This window comes from Syzygium oleosum, unplaced genomic scaffold (genome assembly GCF_021117445.2).
Source record: "Syzygium oleosum isolate NSW1041296 unplaced genomic scaffold, Sole_v2.1 Sole_v2.14, whole genome shotgun sequence".
Lineage (NCBI taxonomy): Eukaryota > Viridiplantae > Streptophyta > Magnoliopsida > Myrtales > Myrtaceae > Syzygium > Syzygium oleosum.
In genome coordinates this window covers 8,812,177-8,828,358 of record NW_026607498.1, presented here as the reverse complement: position 1 = coordinate 8,828,358, position 16,182 = coordinate 8,812,177, and the positions used below count along the sequence as shown (strand labels likewise).

The following is a 16,182-nucleotide window of genomic DNA, read 5'->3' as shown; positions in this document are numbered from 1 at the left end:
AGAATTTTTCTGATTTTTATGAATTTTTGGAATTTTTAAATTTTTTATAATTTAATTAATTTTTTAATTTTTTTATTATTTCCCGCGAGAATGGACCGGACCGGTGCTTTGAGACGGTTTGCGAACGACGGAGGATGGAGGAGGAGCTGAGGTCGCGGCTTGGGGGCGGACCTTTCTATTTCTATTTTCTATTTCTAGGAACAAAGAAGTAGATTTTTTCTACTTCTTATTTCTGCTCCAAATCTCGCGCCCTTAGAGTGCTCAAACATCCTGAACGTTTGAAAAGTCAATAAACTCAAGCTTTCTCCACCTGCTTTTGTCCGTTTGTACCTCCGGGGGTTTGCTTCAGCGTTGTGGTTGAGACCGCACAATAAATGAAGCTTCTAATTTTCGACAATATATAATTCCATTTCATATTAGAGAAAAAGGAATCCACGTATAAAATCACGTTCGTCTAGAACGTTAGAATTTTCAACATTGGGTGCTTTTGGCGTGTGGAGAGAGCATTTGGTCATAATAACTCGTCTTGGGTACGCGCCATAATCTATATAAAACCCACCTCCTCGATACAATCAATCCTCACAGCTTCTCCAAATTCGTTGAGAAAACACCCAGCTGAGATCACACAACAAGGAAGAAACAGAAAACTTCCATCAGTTCAGAAGAGACAATGTCGAAGGACAATGAATCGCTGCACTACATGGACGAGGAGGCAAAGCGCAAGAAGAGGATGAAGTGGACGATCGGCATCATCGCCTTCATCATCTTACAGGTAGTCCAAGCCCTCTTCTTCGTCCTGGTCATCATGAAGTTCAAGTCCCCCAAGTTCAGGGTCGGCGAGTTCGACGTCCAAACCTTGAATGTCGGGACGCAGGCCTCGCCCTCGTTCGACATGAGCTTCATCGCTCCGATCCGGGTCAAGAACACCAACTGGGGTCCCTTCAAGTACGATGCTTCTACTGTTAGCTTCACCTATGGAGGCGTCCAAGTGGGACAAGCGATCATTCCCAAAAGCAAGGCCAACTTCAAGTCCACCAAGAAGATTGATGTGAGTGTGACATTGAGCTCTGCGAATTTGCCGAGCACATCGAATCTTGGGAACGAGTTGAGTTCGGGGATCATAACATTGAACAGCCAAGGCGAGCTCAAAGGGAAGGTGACGGTCATGTTCATGTTCAAGAAGACGAAGACCTCCCAAATGAATTGCACCATGGCCATTGATACATCAACCAAGGCAGTCCAGTCCTTGACATGTAAATGAGGATGCAAGAGCGTGTGATTCTTCGTTAGACGGCTTGTGCTTTGTCACAAACATTTTGTGGATTAGATAAGATTTGCAATTCTACCTATTCTTTTGTCATTTGTTATCACCTTCCTTATGTTGAAATTTCACGTACTTATTGTTGAATTGAGGATATGAGCCTCTTATTTTCTATTTCTTCTTAGCTTCCTGAACTCTTGGCTCGTTTTTTTCTATATAATGAGGAACGGGACCGGCCAAGCCACCTTCTATTAATACGATGACACGGAGCTCCTAACATTATAAGTAGGTGTGACTCCAGTCAAAAGATGTAAACATTCAACTAATAAACTTCGCCAGTTCTTTCCACTTAATTACCTCTTTCATATAAAAAGTTACGGACTATCTATTAAAAAGGTGAAAAAAACTTTTCTCCATGGAAAATTACTAACCAATTCACTCGTGTTTAGTAACTCCTTAGTGTATTCGAGAACCCTTTTGTATAAAGAAAAGTAAGTAGCAATATATCAGGCAATTTTTGTTAGTCTTTTTCGGATGGTTTGTAAGCATTTGACCCTTAGGAAAGGTATGTACGCATCAATTATTAGTAATTTAGTAGTCTAGATTAGTAATTTTCATACAAAATAACATTTAGCCTGTCACTCATAATCAAATCACAGACATGATTAGTATGAAAAAGTAAGCATATGCCCATCAACGCAAATAGCAATTGTGTTATTTGATTTCTAAGTTATCGTAAGAGAAGATAAGTTTGAACTCTATCGGTAATTAGTAGCTTGTCCACATGGTTAGTGACTTTTGTCATGATAACTCAAAATTAAGTATTGATTTATCTGTTTTGTGGAAAAGTTAGTAATGAAAAACCTTTCCAAGTATATGGATCGATAAGTAAATCGACAAATTTAAAGGTCCCAAACATTTGGGACCGGCCAAGCCACCTTCTATTTCTGCTTGTGATACTAGTCCTCTAACTTATAAGTAAATTTACTTTCCACTATAATATTGACGTTTACTTGACTGTTACATCGACTCCTCTACACTGACGGTTATATCAACTACTTTGACAGTTACATCTTTGACGATTACATCCAAGATTATCGACTCCACTATTTGTCATTTATGTCCCCTCCACCTCCTTATCGGTTGCATCTAAGATTGTCAACCGAATACTTGGACATTTTCTAGGGTCAACATTTGCCCCTTTTAAAAAAATTAAATGATTTATTGATTAGTTGACTAATGTAAATTAGATAATCAACGGTTGTCATATGACCCCTTATTGTCTGCAAATTTAATTTTTTCCTTACGGAACTTTATTTTGGTCAGATTCATCATATAACTCATATCTTTTTCCATTAAATTCACGCTTTGTGTGAAGTCTTCATATGGTCATTTATTTATGTATTTAAGCATTTGCACATACCTTGATACTCTTGTTGCCAATTAAAAATAATCAGTAAAATTTTGGCCTTTAATTCTTTCTCTTAAATTAAATTTCAATCCATTAAAGGCCAAATTTGTAAATTTGTTTTAAAAGAGTGAAATAAGGCGAACAGCATCCGAAAGATGATGGAAAATGGAAGTCGATGAAGAAGCCTTTGGAAATTCTGGAAAAGACTGAGTAGATCAGTGCAATTGACTAAATGAGAAATCAGAAATAGAGAAGAGAGAAAGAGAAAGGACTTAGCTCTAATTCTATAGCAACGATCAGATAAGGAGCAGAGAATGAAGATCTATAGCTTAATTGAACTTCGATTACAACATATCTGAAGAAGCTTCAATTGGATATAATGAGTTCAAGAACAATTGAAGCTGGAACCACCGCGGAGATTTGTCACTCTGTGGCGGTAGAAGTTGATCCGGTGCTGCGCCATAATGATGTTGAAGTTGCAGCGGCTGAGATGGTGACGCAACGATAGTGCAAATTAGGTGACGAATAGCCTCAACGCAGAAGACAAAGTGGTCGCCAATTTCCACAGAGGAGGAAGCATAGTCGAGCCGAAGGATCCGGCTTTTCTTGAGATATCTCGTAATGGCCACCATAAACTGCCCACGAATATGTGATACTTGTCCTTCGCCATCTCCAAGTCCTTGTTCAATTCCAACAGCGGTGGTCGTAGTAGTGATAGTTCCAGTTTGGGAATCCATAAGGCAATTATCCTGAAGATTGTTGAAAAAATATTAGATAATATGAAAATAAGAATTGTTGGAAATCTGTTGAACAAGATAAGAAAATAAGATGAAATTTTCTTAGGCGTGCAAGCAGGATCCTTAAAGATAATTCCGTCCACCGGAGTACAAAACTCGTCGCAATAGGCTCTAGCAACTATCCTTCCAAGATACAATAGACCTTTGTCTTTATTCCGCACAAAAAAGAAGGAACAGGAACAACATTTGTGTATAACCTAGCAAAGAAAGGAAAGATATGAGAAGGAAAGGAAAATTCTCTTTTTTTAATTCAGTGTCTTTTAAAGGATTGTGGTTTGAATTTTAATTTTATATTCAAACAAAAGAGAGAGCCATTAAGAAACCGTTATAAAATAATTGATAAGTGTTAAAATGATGACAGTTATAAAGCCGTTATAAAATGGAAGGTTTATGAAAACAATAAATCAACATAACAAAATCGTTATAAAACCGTTACAAGATGATGGCTTTCATGGTGGTCATAACTTCTATCAAAGCCATTACTATATAAAGTATTTCAAAACTGTTGAAATATCCAACAACCCCAACAAATTGTATCAGATCCGATGATAGATTCGTGGACCCTCAATCTGTTCCGGTGTTTGGTGAATATTTCGAAGAAGGAATCCAGTGACCAACGTGGTTTTTAGGCTTTATAGCGTAACAATGCAGGGCTGATGGCATACTTCATGGTTCGGTCCGGAGAAAAAGACTAGGAATGAAGTTGGGCATTGATAGGGATTCAAGTTAAAAAATCTTGATGCAGAAGAATACTTGAATTAAAGGGGGGCGCAGAACTAACACTAAGTTCACACATGAGGAGATGATTATTGAGATACACGTATAAATTGTGTTATGAAAAGTCTCATATCAAATAATTCATGCGGTGTGGAGTAATTAATATATACAAGTTGATTCTTAACCAATTAGCTTAAGCTTTAAGTGAATGATTATCCAATTAGATATGTTGATGGGTTCAAACATCTACTCCCTCTTGGCGATCCCTCCAAGTGAAGATTTCAGGCTTATGATATGCACTCTCAACAAATAGTGGGCCCATTTGGACATGTGACGACCAGTGAATGCAATGGACTACCACTAACGTGGAAACCCAAGCCTACCCAATATTTTCGTCGCTCCATCTGTCTCAATTTAGAATTTTGAAATGAAGTAGTTATTATTTAGCTGATTTTGAGACAATTTAACTACTTTCCCGTCTTATCGTACGAGTTGATTATAAATCAAAATTAATATTTTTTCATATGTGAGCCATATTCAAAATGATTTATCAAATTACCTGATTTTAGGTCAAGGCTATTCGACTATTTGACAATATTGAAGTTGCTATGTAAGAGTTTTTTCTGATGTGGGCTAAATTAATTGAGATTGTAATTAACCGTTTTACGAGCTTGGTCTAATAAGGTAAGATATAAAAATTCTTAAATAGTTTAATATAGGACTGGCTAGTGTGACTGAGTAAGACTTGGCCCGTGATAAGAGGGCCAGACTTAAAACTTTATAAATAAAGGTCAAGTCAATCCTCTAACCCTGATGCACATTATCTCATACAAGGAGCAAACGCTAACTGTGAAAGGCAATCTCATTGAGATACAGAGAGTAATAGAGGAGAATAACTTGCGCTGATGATTGTCGATATTCCGCATCAAAAGCAATGGATTCTAAATCAGGTGCGCAAGTCCACAAATCCATTTTACTCGATTATATGTGTTCTAGATTCTAACTATGGAGATCTTGGGTTTCATTTTTAACGACCCACGTGCTAAACGAACCCTAAGTCATCCTCTACCACGTCATGAGTAGCTTGATACGTTAAAGCGTAATTAAGAGATCAGGGTCTACACTGCCATAGGGAGGTTAATCATTGGTAGAGGTGAGCATGATTTTAAGGTAGAACTTAGAACCTGAGAGCCTGACCTGTCAGAACCTGTAGGTTCCAGGTTCCAAAGTATGCAGAGTAGGTTCCAAGTTCCAAAAATTAAGGAACCTGTTTCAACGGGTAGGTTCCAGTTTCTAAGTAGGTGAAACCTAGAACCTGGAACTAGTAACCTGAAACCTAAACAAGTTTTTTGTGTTTTTTTTTTGTCTAAGTCTTCGCGTGATCCTATGATGTTTCATGGCGTTAGATGATGAGTCTAGAGCCACTAGTCTAAATTTTCATTTTATGACTTATTAATGTTTCATATAAGTTATGGTCAGTGGATCATAGCAGCAAATAGTGGTCATTAAAGGTGATGATTCACTGCAATTATTCAATTAATAATACATCTGGAACCTAAGTAAATCCTAGAATCAAGCTAGAACCTATGATAGGGTAGATTACAGGTTCCAAAAAATGAGGAACATATTCTCATGAGTAGGTTTCAAGTGGAATCTATACGGAACATGGAACCACTCACTCCTAATATCGATTCACACAATGGCTTCTCATTTTAATTGTATTTATTTGAATCGTAATGCAAGGAAAATTAGTCTTTTATATTCTTTTTGGTGAATGATAAGCTTATTCAGTATTGTTGTGTTCATTTTCGTTTTGTTTAATTAAAAATTAAATAAAAAAAGAACATGTTAGACCCTAAAACCTAATCTGAAACCTGTGACAGAACAGGTTCCAAGTTTCATGTTCTGACGGGTAGGTTCCAGGTTCCAAAAAATGAAGAACATATACCCGAGGATAGGTTCCAGGTTCAAGGTGGAACCTCTAAAGAACCTGAAACCGCTCACCCCTAATCATCGTGCCCTTTTACCAGCTAAAAATCTAGTCTTGCAATAGAGCAAACTTTTTTTGTTTTGCGTACTAATCTGTTGGTTTGTATAGTGAAATGGAAGAATCCAAACCTTCACACTTGGGATTAAGACGAAGGTTTTGTTTTTGGTCGAAAAGACAAAGGTTAATGGCTATGTTAGCTCTGACCAAAAAAAAAATGGCTATGTTAGCCAATTAAATAATTCAAATTTTAGTAACAATGGTCACGCGGCATGGCCAGTATCGGCGGACCTCAACTAATTATTTTTTAACCTGAGATCTACGAAGATTACCTTTTAATAATCAACGATAAGACGTACTCAACTGTTCCATTTGCTCCGGTGACGAAACCTTAGGAGCCTTCAAACATCCTGAGCGTTTGAAAAGTCAATAAACTCAAGCTCCCTCCACCCGCTTTTGTCCGTTTGTACCTCCAGAGGTTTGTCTTAGCGTTGTGGTTGAGACCGCACAAACATCGAAGCTTCTAATTTTCAACAATATATAATTCCATTTCATATTAGAGAAAAGAAAATCCACGTATAAACTCGCGTTCGTCTAGAACGTTATAATTTTCAACATTGGGTGCTTTTGGCTCGTGGAAGGAGCCTTTGGTCATAATAACTCGTCTTGGGTACGCGCCATAATCTATATAAAACCCACTTCCTCGATACAATCCTGACAGCTTCTCCAAATTCTTTGAGAAAACACCCAACTGAGATCACACAACAAGGAAGAAACAAAAAACTTCCATCTGTTCAGAAGAGACAATGTCGAAGGACAATGAATCGCTGCACTACATGGACGAGGAGGCAAAGCGCAAGAAGAGGATGAAGTGGACGATCGGCATCATTGCCTTCGTCATCTTACAGGTAGTCCAAGCCCTCTTCTTCGTCCTGGTCATCATGAAGTTCAAGTCCCCCAAGTTCAGGGTCGGCGAGTTTGACATCCAAACCTTGAACGTCGGGTCACAGGCCTCGCCCTCCTTCAACATGAGCTTCGTCGCTCCGATCCGGGTCAAGAACACCAACTGGGGTCCCTTCAAGTACGATGCTTCTACTGTTAGCTTCACCTATGGAGGCGTCCAAGTGGGACAAGCGATCATTCCCAAGAGCAAGGCCAACTTCAAGTCCACCAAGAAGATTGATGTGAGTGTGACATTGAGCTCTGCGAATTTGCCAAGCACATTGAATCTTGGGAACGAGTTGAGTTCGGGGATCATAACGTTGAACAGCCAAGGCGAGCTCAAAGGGAAGGTGACGGTCATGTTCATGTTCAAGAAGACGAAGACCTCCCAAATGAATTGCACCATGGCCATTGATACAGCAACCAAGGCAGTCCAGTCTTTGACATGTAAATGAGGATGCAAGAGTGTATGATTCTCCATAAGACGGCTTGTGCTTTGTCACAAACATTTTGTGGATTAGATAAGATTTGTAATTTTACCTGTTCTTTCATTTATCACCTTGCTTCTGTTGGAATTTCACGTATTTATTGTTCAATTGACGATATGAGACTATTATTTTCTATTTCTTTTGAGGGCACGAATGATAATTATTCTATTCTTGGAAATAATTTCTAGTCAGAAATAGATTTCAATTCCCTGGATGAGTTTTTTAGCGAAGAAATGTGTTTGATAATGACATAAAATTTCTGCTCCCGAAATTTAAATTCGTTTGATAACATCATAAAATTTATATTTCCTAGAATAGAAATTCGAGGAATTTCCGGCGTATTATGATCCTTTGCCATTTTATTGGCAATACTTTTCCTAAGCATGTTCATTTCGATTCCCTCCTTGGTTGATATATCGTCTGTGACCTCATCTTGTATAGGTCCAAACGGGGTACTCTGTATCTCTGTATAGGGAAAAGTTATTATCCCCCTCCTGTCTTGATCACAGATGTAATTATAAATAGCACAACATGCAATTACAATATGTGCTTGCTTTCGAATTATAAATGAATGCATATGTCTCAAAATGTAGAAGCGATTCTTTAATGCTGCAAATGATCTCTCAATGTCATTCCTTAGTAAAAAATGCCTATGGTTGAACAATTCTATTGCATTCTGGTTTGAACACCCTTTTGGGTTGTGGCTTTAAGGAGGCATTCTTGTCCTTCAATCCCTTCAACAACCCGTCGTTCTTGATTGCTGAATTAGCTTGTTCTCGTGCCTCCTCCTCCTCCTCTTCTTCTTCTTCTTCTTCTTCTTCTTCTTCTTCTTCTTCCATGTCAGCGAAAGCAAGGTGAGTGAGAATGTTGTTGAGCAACTAAGTCCCTCTCAAGGCATTGGTGAGTGGCAAGTGACCCTCAAGAGTGTCCTCCTTTAGCTCCCACAAGAACTCAATTGGGAATGACCTGTAATTGTACTGCTCAACCTCCGTGTCTAGTTTCTTCATCCGCCCGACCTTGATGAAGAATCTCGTGAAGTCCCTCTTGGCCTTATCCCACAGCCTTTTCTGGATGTTATATCCAAAGTGGTCGTTGCTATGGCGATGCCATAGGTTGTCAATTGCCTTGAGGTTGGCTACAGCGATGAAATGGACCTCGGAGAAGAAGATGTAGTCACACTTGATGGCAGCGTTTGTGACATCCAAAAATTTCGTAATGATATGTATGTGATATTGGAAATTTTCCATGTTCGATAATAATACTTAGATTATAAAGCTGAGTATTATTTAGCTTAGTATTCGTATGGATGCATAGAAATTGTCGTTAGACCACAAATTGTGAGGCGCGAATTCGGGAACATAATCGTTCCGAGTTCAACGTGTTTAGTATTTCTAAACGTTGATGTGTACGTTAATAGTAGTATGATATTAATTAAATTTACCTTCATCTTAATAGTTAATGGATAATATTATTAGTTAAACTTTAGTTAATTATTGGGGGAAGAACAGCAGAAGTGCCAAAAGTTATGTACGGAGCTCACTTTGATGCCAAAAGTTTCAAACGGATCACTTAGGTGCCAAAAGTTTACGCCGGCGATCACTTAAGTGTCAAATCGGAGAAAAAACGATCACTTAAGTGCCAACGGCGAGAAATTCCGATCAAATTTAATACGTGGCTTTTATATTTAAATTTTAATAACACGTGGCATTTCCACATGTATAATTCAATTTTTTAAATATTTTTTCTGATTTTTTTCTTTCTTTTCTTTTTTCTTTTTTCTTTTTTCTTTTCTTTCTTTTCTTTTTTCTTTTCTTTCTTTTCTTTGTTCTTTTCTTTTCTTTCTTCTTCTTCTTCTACCATGGCCGGTGGCCGGAGGCCAGCCACCGGCCAGGGCCGGCCTCGCCAGGCGTCGCCTTCCACCGGGCGAGGCCTAGCGAGGCAGTCGTGGCCTCGGCGAGGCCGGCCTCGCCCTCACCAAGGCCACGGCGGCCTCGCCGAGGCATCGCCTTCCTCCGGGCGAGGCCCAACTAGGCCGGCCCTCGCCCGGAGGAAGGCGACGCCCGGCGAGGCCGGCCATGGCCGGTGGCTGGACGCCGGCCATCGGAAATAAGAAGAAAGAAAAGAAAAAAAAGAAAAGAAAGGAAAAAAGAAAGAAAAGGAAAAAAAAAAGAAAAGAAATGCCACATCAACCTCCAGCGAGCCACATCAGCTTGAGAAATTAATAAAAAAAATGCCACATCGGATTTCCGGCGATATGGCACTTAAGTGAACGTTTTTCACAACTTTTAGCACTTAAGTGATCCGTTTGAAACTTTTGGCACCAAAGTGAGCTCCGTACACAACTTTTGGCACTTCTGCTGTTCTTCCCCCGTTAATTATTGATAACCATTAATTAATTTCTAATTGGTGTTAAGGGGGGGAAGATATTCTGTTTTTCTTCTTAATTCTCACAAAATTCCCTCAAGAGACATTACTCTCACGTGGCCTATGGAGGATTCATGCATGACCATACTTAGAGGAATCAAGCATGCCACATGCCCTTCTTAAACCAAGTTTCTTGCATTAACTTGACACCTAGCCATAAGCCATCATTACTTGGCTATTACTCACCCTTAATGTGTCTTGACTTCTTACACCTTGACGTGGATGGAAAGAAGAAAATGCCACCTAGGAGTACATGCAATTATCCACCTCAAAGTCTACTCCTCTGTTTCATTTTCATCTGGGTAACATCGAAGGGAATTTTCACCCTAAATTGTAACACTCTTTTTCACTGTCAACCTTCAGAAAGAATCTACTTTCATTAACACCCGATCCAAAATCTACAAACTGATTTTGGGCATTCAGATTTTAGGCAATGTAAGTGAAGACTCTAGATTTAAGTTAAATGAATCTACTTCTCGCTTTTAACTTCGATGGTTGGGATATGCTATCTTATGTGCTATAATATGGTAGATTTGATGGTTGTTGGTTTGTTTTGCTGGCCTTGTACGTGTTCATAATGTGTGTGAATTGTTTTCTTAAAGTGTGGAATTATTAGCAAATTAAATTGTTAAATTTGAACCGAAAATATCATATTTGAGGTGATGGTTGGATATGTTTTTGCTAATTTCATGCATGTTCAAAAGGTACTTAATCATTTGACTTAAGTGGGGGTACATGTGGTGAATCGAAATGATGAATTTGAACTTGGATAAAGTCATATTTTAGGTTCAGACTCAACTGTCGTTCGTAAAAATCTATTGATTTCTGAACTGAGCAAAGTTTAGCCTTAAATTCTGATTCTGTTTACTTTTGAACTAAGAAGATTTTAGTCTCAAATTCTGATTCTGATTACTTTTAAAACTGAACAGACTTTACTGTCAGAATCTAAACAAGTCTATTTTTGAGAACGAACAGATTTTCTGTCTGAATCTGGACATGTCTATCTTTGAAACCAAACAGAATTTACTGTTAGAATCTGGACATGTCTATTTTTAAAACCCAACAGATTTTACTGTCAGAATCTGGACATGTCTAACTTTGAAACCCAGCAGATTTTACTGTTAGAATCTGGACATGTCTATCTTTAAACTAGGTAGATTTTATTATCAGAATCTAGACATGTCTGCTTTTAAAACTGACCAGAACTTACTCTCAAAATCTAAACATATATATTTTGAACTCAAGTAGACTTTATTTTCAAAATCTGGACATGTGTATTTTGATCTCGAATAGACTTTATTTTCAAAATCTGGACATATGTATTTTAAACTCGAGTGTCCTTTATTTTCAAAATCTGGATATATGTATTTTCTAAACCGATTTTATCTCAAAATCTGGATATGTGTACTTTCTGAACTTGAGTAGACTTTAGCCTTTTGAATCTGAACCCGTATTGCTTTATATTTATTTGCTTGAATGATGCATGTCATTGCTTTAAGGGATATGTGATGTAAAAACAAGGTGAGTATATGCATGCAAATACTTGTTTGTCATGGCTTGCATGAGAATAGTATAAATTCCGCCACCCACAAATCAACGGTGACGATGCCTCATGTGTCGGGATGCCCCGTTGGTTGGAATGCCTCGGAGGGTGTTTCGAGATGCCCTATTGGTCGGGATGCATCGAAATGTCCCGGGAGTATTCGAGAGGAAGAAGTAACGAACTTAACGCATGAGCATGAATGTTTTACATCATATAACTACATCTAAATGAAATTATTATGGAATATTGAATTGATCAGATCATTATGGCATATCTAGATGGAAAAGGTACAACATTTATTCAAATTTTATGCATTATGCATACTGTTTGTTATGCATGTATGTAGTTTGTGCTAGGTGAAGTGGTAAGCTAATTTTCCTAACTTAAAACTAGAGATTTCATTTACTGGCCTCGGCTCATTTCTTTTTCAAATGTGTAGGATGAATGTTCCACAGCCTCTGCATTTTGGAGTTCCCGTGTATTACGAAGGTGTCTATGAAAATGTGTTTGTACCTGATCCGAAGCACTATATACTAAATGTAGCTCTACTGTTTGGATCGACGTGGGATTTGTAGAATGGGTCCCTTGTCGTTTTGTTACATCGTACTGTAATCTCAACGGCGAGTTAGTTGGCTCATTAAGGGGCTTCGACATAGATGATGATGGTCTCGCAACGGAGGGTGAAGTTATCAATCCATGACGTCATCAGACTTTTGTTCGGTCAGACTTTTGGAGTATAATCTAGTATGGAGATAGGCAACCTCGACTTACCCAGACTTTTGTTTTTTGTGCTTATATAACGTTTGACTGGACTTGTAAATATGATAAGTTATGTTAATAAGAAGCATAAGTACTTTGACTAAACTTGTGTGATTTTCATGTTTAAAACATGTTCAGATTTTAACTTCTGCTGGCCTAATTATTAATAAAGATTAGTAATAATAAAATACACGTGTCACGCGTGACGTTTTACGGCATCTCAGCATTGCTGGCTAGGTCAATGAGAAGGCTATAGGTCTCCTCGTCGACCTGCCAAAAGTTCTTGGCGGCGAGGTGGCACTCAAGGAGGTCAATGGAGGTGGAGGAGGTGGTGGCAACGACGGTGGTGGAGGAGGGGGAGGGGTTGGTCGAGGTGGCAGAGACGGTGGTGAAGGAGGAGGAGGAGGAGGAGGAGGAGGAGGTGGGGGTGAGAGAAAAGGTGATGGTGGTGGTGGTGGTGGAAAGTGAGTGGGAGGAGAGAGTTTTTATTTTTATTTCTGTTCCTAAAATAAAAGTAAAAACTTGTCATTACTGTTCCAAACCTATTTCTGGGCTAAAAAATTGTCTTAGAAATAGAAAAATGAAATTGTGTTGACAAACGGATTTTTCTTCCAAACTTGTTCCCGGAAACTGGAAAAATAGAAAAATAGAAAAATAGATAAACATAATGATTATCATGCGCGCCCTAAACTTCCTGAAAACTTAGCTCGTTTTTTCTATATAAGGAGGAAGAGGACCAGCCAAGCCATCTTCTATTAATATGAGGACACGGAGCTCTTAACATTATAAGTAGGTGTGACTAGAGTCAAAAGATGTAAACATTCAACTAATAAACTTAGCCGGTTCTTTTCTGCTTGTGATACTAGTCCTCTAACTTTTTCTAGTTAATTACCAGATGTGTCAATGCTTAATTACCTCTTTCATATGAAGAGTTATTGACTATATATTAATAAGTTGAAAAGCACTTTTCTCCAAGAAAATTGCTAACCAATTCACTCATGTTTAGTAACTCCTCAGGCTGCTCGAGAACCTTTTTATATAAAGAAAAGTAAGTATCAATATATCAAGCAATTTTTGTTAGTCTTTTTTCACGATGGTTAGTAAGCCTTTCACCCTTTGGAAAAGTATGCACGCATCAATCATTAGCAATGTAGTTGTCTAGATTAGTAATTTTCATACAATATAACATTTAGCCTATCACTCATAAGTAACTCACTGACGTGATTAGTAGTGTGAAAAAGTAAGCATATGCCCATCAACGCCAATAGTAATTGTGTTATTTGATTTCTAAGTTATCATAATAGAAGATAAGTTTGAACTCTACCGGTAATTAATAGCTTCTCCACATGGTTAGTGACTTTATCATGATAACTCACAATTAAGTATTGATGTATCTATTCGCTTACCGATGAAAAAATTTTTCAAGTATATGGGTTGATAAGTAAATCAATAAAGATTGTGAATGATTTTTTTGTTGATTTTGAACAAGAAAGTAAATGACAATAAATTTAAAGGTCCAAAAAATGGAGGCAATTACGGCCCACCATTAAATTGCAAGAAAGTGACGTAAAAGATAAATTTGAAATAAAAAACGTTGAGTTCTTGGATTAATTGGGGGAGTTCACAAAAAGCACAATTATGGTATTCATAGCCCACATACAACGGTTACATCCACCCCACTACACTGACAACTTCACTGCACTGACGATTACTTGACTTCTCTACACTGACGGTTACATCGACTCAATTACTTTGACGGTTACGTCTTTAACAATTGCATCCGAAATTATGGACTCAACTATATGACATTTATGTCCCCTCCACTTCCTAATCAGTTGCATCTAAAATTGTCAACCGAATACTTGGACATTTTATGGTGTCAACATATGCCCATTTTCAAAGAATTAAATGATTTATTGATTGGTCAATTATTTTAAATTAGATAATCAAGGGTTGCCATATGCCCCCTTATCATCTACGAATTTAATTTTTTCCTAACGAAATTTTATTTTGGTCAGATTCATCATATGACTCATATCTTTCCATTAAAGCCACACTTTGTATGAAGTCTTCACATGGTCCGTTATCTATGTCTTTAAGTAATTGCACATACTTAGATACTCTTGTTGCCAATTAAAAATAATGGGCAAAATTTTGGCCTTCAATTCTTTCTGTTAAATTAAATTTCAATCCATTAAAGGCCAAATTTGTAAATTTGTTTTAAAAGAGTGAAATTAGGCGAATAGCGTCCAAAAGGTGATGGAGAATGGAAGTCGATGAAGAAGCATTTGGAAATTCAGGAAAAGACTCAGTAGATCAGTGCGATTGACTAAATAAGAAATCGGAAATGGAGAATAGAGAAAGAGAAAGGACTTAGCTCTAATTCCATAGCAACAATCAGATAAGGAGCAGAGAATGAAGATCTATAGCTTGATTAAACTTCGATTACGACATATCTGGAGAAGCTTCAATTGGATATAATGAGTTCAAGAACAATTGAAATTGGAACCACCGCGGAGATTTGTCACTTTGTGGCGGTAGGAGTTGATCCGATGCTGATCCATCATGATGATGAAGTTGGACCAGCTGAAATGGTGACGCAACGATAGTGCAAATTCGGTGTCGACAAGCCTCAACGCATAAGAAAAAGTGGTCGCCAATTTCCACAGAGGAGGAAGCGTAGTCGAGCCAAAGGATCCGGCTTTTCTTGAGATATCTCGTAATGGCCATCGTAAACCGCCCACGAATATGTGATACTGTCCTTCACCATCTCCAAGTCCTTGTTCAATTCCAACAGCGGTGGTAGTAGTGGTAGTTTCAGTTTGGGAATCCATAAGGCAATTATCCTTAAGATTGTTGGAAAAATATTAAATAATATGAAAAATAAGAATTCTTGGAAATCTGTTGAAAAAGATGAGAAAATAAGATGAAATTGTCTTAGGGGTGCAAGCAGGGTCCTTAAAGATAATTCCGTCCACCGGAATACGAAACCCGTCGCAATAGGCTCTAGTGACTATCCTCCCAAGATATAATAGACCTTTGTCTTTATTCCGCATATAAAAGAAGGAAAATGAACAACATTTGTGTATAACCTAGCAAAGAAAGGAAAGGAAAATTCTCTTTTTCTAATTCGGTGTATCTTAAAGTATTGTGGTTTGAATTTTAATTTTATATTCAAACAAAAGAGAGTGCCGTTAAGAAATCGTTATAAAACAATTGATGATTGTTAAAATTATGACGGTTGTAAAGCCGTTATTAAATGGAGGGTTTATGAAAAAAAATAAATCAACGTAACAAAATCATTATAAAACCATTACAAGATGATAGCTTTCATGGCGGTCAAAACTTCTATCAAAGTCATTACCATAAAAAGTATTTCAAAACTGTTAAAATATCCAACAACCTCAACAAATTGTATCAGATCCGATGGTAGATTTGTGGGTCCCTAATCCGTTCCGGTATTTGGTGAATATTTCGAGGAAGGAATCCAGTGACCAACGTGATTTTTAGGCTTTATAGTGTAATAATGCAGGGCCGATGGCAGACTTCATGGTTCGGTCTCGAGAAAGAGATTAGGAATGAAGTTGGGCATTGATAGAGATTCAAGTTGAAAAATCTTGATGCAGAAGAATACTTAAATTAAAGGAGGGAGCATAACTAACACTAAGTTCACACGTGAGAGGAATATTTTTGAGATACACATACGAGTTGTGTTAAGAAAAGTCTCATATCGGATAATTGATATGGTGTGGAGCAATTAATATATTCAAGTTGACTCATAACCAATTAGCTTAAGTTTTAAGTGAATGTTTATCCAATTAGATATGTTAATGGGTTCAAACATGTACTCTCT

At 37.8% G+C, this 16,182-nt stretch overlaps 2 protein-coding genes and 1 pseudogene across 2 annotated transcripts; 2 read left to right on the top strand and 1 right to left on the bottom strand.

Moving 5' to 3' along the window:
• The first annotated feature begins 563 nt into the window (after nucleotides 1–563).
• Nucleotides 564–1,435, top strand: LOC115668183 (uncharacterized). The gene has a single exon (XM_030589677.2). It carries the CDS (start codon nucleotides 671–673, stop codon nucleotides 1,259–1,261), a length of 591 nt encoding a protein of 196 aa, XP_030445537.2. The 5' UTR covers nucleotides 564–670; the 3' UTR covers nucleotides 1,262–1,435.
• Nucleotides 1,436–6,880: 5,445 nt separating this feature from the next.
• LOC130139954 (late embryogenesis abundant protein At1g64065-like) lies at nucleotides 6,881–7,742 on the top strand. The gene has a single exon (XM_056317977.1). The coding sequence runs from the start codon at nucleotides 6,980–6,982 to the stop codon at nucleotides 7,568–7,570; it is 591 nt and encodes a 196-aa protein (XP_056173952.1). The 5' UTR covers nucleotides 6,881–6,979; the 3' UTR covers nucleotides 7,571–7,742.
• A 511-nt stretch (nucleotides 7,743–8,253) lies between these two features.
• LOC115692280 (tetrapyrrole-binding protein, chloroplastic-like) lies at nucleotides 8,254–13,585 on the bottom strand (annotated as a pseudogene).
• Between the last annotated feature and the right edge of the window lie 2,597 nt (nucleotides 13,586–16,182).

Bases quoted from the DNA above. Each gene is read 5' to 3' on its own strand.
- LOC115668183 (XM_030589677.2), top strand. From the start codon at position 671: ATGTCGAAGGACAATGAATCGCTGCACTACATGGACGAGGAGGCAAAG.
- LOC130139954 (XM_056317977.1), top strand. From the start codon at position 6,980: ATGTCGAAGGACAATGAATCGCTGCACTACATGGACGAGGAGGCAAAG.